Here is a 4,758-nt window from a genome sequence, read left to right as displayed (position 1 = left end):
TCATCAAAGTGTACACTTTACACATGCAGGTTATTGTGTATAATTATTCTCCAGTGATTTATTCAGTGGAAAAAAACCTAATGGTGCATGGCTGCAGGTTGGATCTAAAACATAGGTAGCTAACTATCACTTAAGAGAGGTGGGAGGGGGCACCTCGATGGGTCAGGTAGTTAAATGACTGCCTTTTGCTCAGGTCATGATCTCAGAGTCCTGGGATCGAGTTCTGGATCAGGCTCCCTGCTCAGTGGGGAGTCTGCTTCTCCTTCTTCCCCTCCCCCTGCTCATGCTCTTTCTCTCAAATAAATAAATAATATCTTTAAAAAAAAAAGAAGAGTGGGAGACAGCACTTCTAATGGGGAAGAAAGCCAAGCGTTAATATGACTATATGAATAGTGTAATTAAATTTAAGTAATTTACATGGTAAACTAATTTTTATCTATAAATAGATCAACTTACATATAGAAACATAGTAATCTAACCATAAATTGGCTGAAACAGAAGAGCACTATAGCCACATGCAACACCACTATAGCCACACACAATACCATGGATGAGATTTAGAAACACAATGTAGAGATTTTCACCTGACTCCAGATCCATGAGGACTCAGAAGAGATCAGAAATGCTCCCAGCATATAATTCCCTTTGATTGTAATTCCATTAAGATATCCCATTTGACAAGGAAAACCTGTTATAGAACAATAGCTGACTGACATAATAATCAAAGCAAACATGCATGAGGCAATTAGAATATGTGCTGTTTCTTGCTTTGGATATATGATCTGACATTAAGGAGAGACGGCATGATAATTCCATTATTCAAGTTTATTTCTGATGTCTTTACAAACAAGTGACTATATGTGGCCTCCCTTCTGGAGCACTGGGAGAGTTTGACGGACATGCACATTTGTGCAGAAGAACTGGTGACCCTGAACCACATGACCAGCAGGACATCCAGCTCTCCTGTGAAGCATCCTCTGGTCATGCAGGGAGAAGGGATTTCAGAGAAGGAAGGAGGTATGAAATGGATAATGTTGGTATTGTTCATTGCCATCCCTTAGCATTTGTGACAAATATTAGGAAAGGAGGCTTATTCGTGTGAGAATAGGAAGAGTCAGATTAACAGGTAGCATTGGAAGTTTTCAAGTAGAAACAAGATAATTAGGTAATAAATATATATGACATTATCAACCCTTCACCCAAATGAATAAATCTCTTCAGTTTTTGACACTAATATTCCATGCTTCCACAAATACATGCACAGCATTAAACAGAAATGCTTTGCATAGTAAGATGGGTGTAATGAAATTTTGCTTTCTCATATTTATGGACATCTCTAATGCTAAGAATGCATTAGAACAATGTATTTCTTCAAATTTGTCTTTCCATGTAGATTCCACTGGCAGATATATACTTGCTAATCAGTGTTTGCAGTGACTATGGATGGCTTTCTGGACATTATACTGAATCACAGAATTAAAGCAGGAGACCAGTTAGGAAACACAGTAGCAGGTTTGTAGAGTAAGTGGCTGACATTAAGCTTTTTGATTGTAATGTACATGACTGAAATTATGATTTTGATTTCTGAGGCATCCATTTCAAAGACAGCCATTCAAATTAACATATTGCCAGTTGTATGTATCACATAATTATTATATAAGCTCTGAGGCCACTGCATCAAGGAAGCACCCCTTTAGAAAGCCCTGGTAATCTAGATATCTATCATGAGTGACTCTATTTTTCCCTTTCTGTACCAAATTATATTAGTGTGCTCTTTGTATGGTTTTGTTGTTATTATTTTTAAGCACTGTAGGAAAATATTTTATTACTTTCTCTTTAATTTTTTATTTGAGTATATTGACACACAATATTACATTCGTTTCAGATGTACAACATAGTAATTCAACTCCTCTAAACCTTACACTGTGTTCACCCCAATTCTAATTGCCCTATGTCCCATTACATCACTAGTACAATATAATTGACTGTATTCCCTAAGCTGTACTTTCCCATTCCTATGACTTAATTCATTCTATAACTCCATTTCCACTCTCCTTTGTCAATTTTGCCCATCCTCCCAACTCCACCCATGTTTTAATTCTCCAATAAAAAATGAGCCCACAGACTCCCAGCTACCATACCCATGGACTCCAATGAAGATAGATCCCTCAGTGTCTCTCTCTGTCTCTGTCTCTGTCTCAATGCCTCTCCCCACCCTGCCCTGAGATCTCCCCAAATGGCCTTTGGGCAGCCCATGTATCACCCAGGACCTGTGAATAATAAACCTGGTTTTGTTAGAGTTCTCTGATAGGTGTTGCTGAGGCATGCATTGCAATCCCAATAAGAGGCAAAGGGAAGGTGCAGCCACAGAAGAGGCTCAGAGAAGTCTCTGTGGGAAGGTCCACAAGCACATCAGTACAAGGGAGTGCCCAGGCTTTTCTAGCCTGAGCATCCCTGTCAGTAGCCTGAGTCCTAAACAGAGCAATATTAGAGTCCACATTATCAGGAAGAGGAGTGAAAGTAGTGATGTAAATAGATTGACAGGCTCAAGGTGAAAACTGGGTTTTTGTATTTTTATCTACAATAAAATTATGTAAAAGGCCTAGTGGCTAAGTATAGTTCTTTTTCTTTTTTTTCTTTTTTTTTTAAGTATAATTCTTTTTCCATAAGAATAACACAACCCATGATTATTCTTTTTTTTTTTTTAACCCATGATTATTCTTTTGGGAAATCTAGTAGGGAAAATTTACTTGGCATGATATAGTTATTTGAAATGAAATTATCTTTAAGAAATCCAACATGGGGCAGCCTGGGTGGCTCAGCAGTATAGTGCTGCTTTTAGCAGGGCATGATCCTGGAGACCCGGGATCAAGTCCCAGGTTGGGCTCCCTGCGTGGAGCCTGCTTCTCCCTCTGCCTCTCTCTCTCTCTCTCTCTCTGTCTAATAAATATATAAAATCTTTTTAAAAAAGAAATCCAATATGTCCAATGTAAGATACAGAAATTTCTAGGCATTTGTGATCCAAGATTGGGGAAAACACTGGGAATGTCTGAAAATGGACAAAGAGGAAATTGTTTGTATATCAGACAGAGCAGAAGCTTAATAAAGTGAGTTACTTAAATGTATGGATATGTTGAAATCATACAAATGGAAGTTCCAGGAAATAAATATAAGCAGCAGATTCTACTTCCACAGCCTGATCAAATAATAGCAGATCCTGGTTCTGTGACTGTGAGCCCTGCAATCATGGGCACTTCTTCAGACCTGGGACGATTGGCCCTGGTATCACTGGAACCCTAACAATTCTTTTCAGAGCCCTCTTTATGTCTCTGTTCCTCAAGCTGTAGATGAAGGGGTTCAGCATGGGCGTGACCACCGTGTACATCACCGAGGCTATTGCGCTTGCGTGGGAGCTCTGGGGAGCAGCAGAGCTAAGGTACACACCAAGCATTGTACAATAAAATAAACAGACAACTGAGAGGTGAGATGCACAGGTGGAAAATGCTTTATACTTGCCCTGAGCTGATGAGATTCCACGTATGGAGGAAACGATCTTAGAGTAAGAGTAAAGGATCCCAGCAAAAGCACCACCTCCCAGCAGGACAGCTGCAAAATACATCACCAAGTTATTAAGAAATGTATCAGAACAGGCAAGTTGGACCATTTCGTTGAGTTCACAGAAAAAGTGGGGGATATGCAGGTGTGTACAGAAGGAAAGCCGCAACATCATTAGACTTTGTAACAAGGAGTTCAGGATACACATGATCCAGGATGCCATAACCAGCAGTCCACAGAGCAGGGGGTTCATGAAGACCATGTAGTTCAGGGGGTGACAGATGGCCACATACCGGTCATAGGCCATCACACTCAGGAGAAAGACATCCAACACAGCAAAGAGGGTGAAAAAGTACATCTGAGTGATGCAGCCTGCATAGGTGATGACTTTGCTCTGAGTCTGGATGTTCCACAGCATCTTGGGGATGGTGGTAGAGGTGAAACAAATGTCTACAAAGGACAGATTGGCAAGGAAGAAGTACATGGGGGTGTGGAGATGGGAGTCAGAGCTGACGGCCAGGATGAGGAGCAGGTTTCCAAACACAGTGATGAGGTACATGGAGAGGAAAAGCCCGAATACGAGGGGCTGCTGTTCTTGTTCCTCTGAAAATCCCAGAAGAAAAAATTCAGAAATTTGTGTATCATTTCCTGATTCCATGTGGTGGAGGTGACTTCTGGGAAAGAACAAAATAGCTTGACTGATTTTCATACAAACTTGCATTATTCACATATTTGAAATGTTACATTTTATATTTTGCCATCCAGAAATTTATTTTAGTATTCTATGTATGTACATCATCTCCTGTAGGGGATCCCCATGTCATCTTAGTTATTCAATTTTTCTTCCAATACTCTTTCCCTTAATGGTTTATATATTCTACAGTTTTAATGAGATATCCTTCCAATTTTAAAGATTATAAATTGAGTGCTTACCAATTGTTAAGCAAGGAGTCTAGAGTACTAAAGAACAAATGTCTCTAAAATTCAATGATGAAGCAAATAATGAAATTAAATATCACTTCAGTTGGGACACCTGGGTGGCTCAGTTGATTAAGTGTCCGACTCCTGGTTTTGGTTCAGGTCATGCTTCAAGGTTGTGGAAATGAGCTCTGTACCCAGCTATGCTGAGCACACAGTCTGCTTGGGATTTTCTCCCTTTGTTTCACTCCCCTCTGCCTCTATCTGTGCTCTCTTCTCTCTCTC

General features: G+C 39.9%; 1 protein-coding gene across 1 annotated transcript; it reads right to left on the bottom strand.

Annotated features, from left to right (window-relative positions):
* Positions 1-228: 228 nt before the first annotated feature.
* On the bottom strand, positions 229-4,213 carry LOC125753183 (olfactory receptor-like protein OLF4). The gene is made up of 2 exons (XM_049098345.1): positions 3,302-4,213; positions 229-240 (listed from the first exon to the last, which is right to left on the bottom strand). Exons 1-2 carry the CDS (start codon positions 4,211-4,213, stop codon positions 229-231), a joined length of 924 nt encoding a protein of 307 aa, XP_048954302.1.
* Positions 4,214-4,758: the final 545 nt, after the last annotated feature.

Source organism: Canis lupus, chromosome 20 (assembly GCF_003254725.2).
Source record: "Canis lupus dingo isolate Sandy chromosome 20, ASM325472v2, whole genome shotgun sequence".
Lineage (NCBI taxonomy): Eukaryota > Metazoa > Chordata > Mammalia > Carnivora > Canidae > Canis > Canis lupus.
Note: the sequence above shows the minus strand (reverse complement) of the source record. Positions and strands in the feature narration are given on the sequence as shown.

What these genes read in the sequence shown, in the direction of transcription:
- LOC125753183 (XM_049098345.1), bottom strand. Translation starts at nt 4,213, where the DNA reads ATGGAATCAGGAAATGATACACAAATTTCTGAATTTTTTCTTCTGGGA.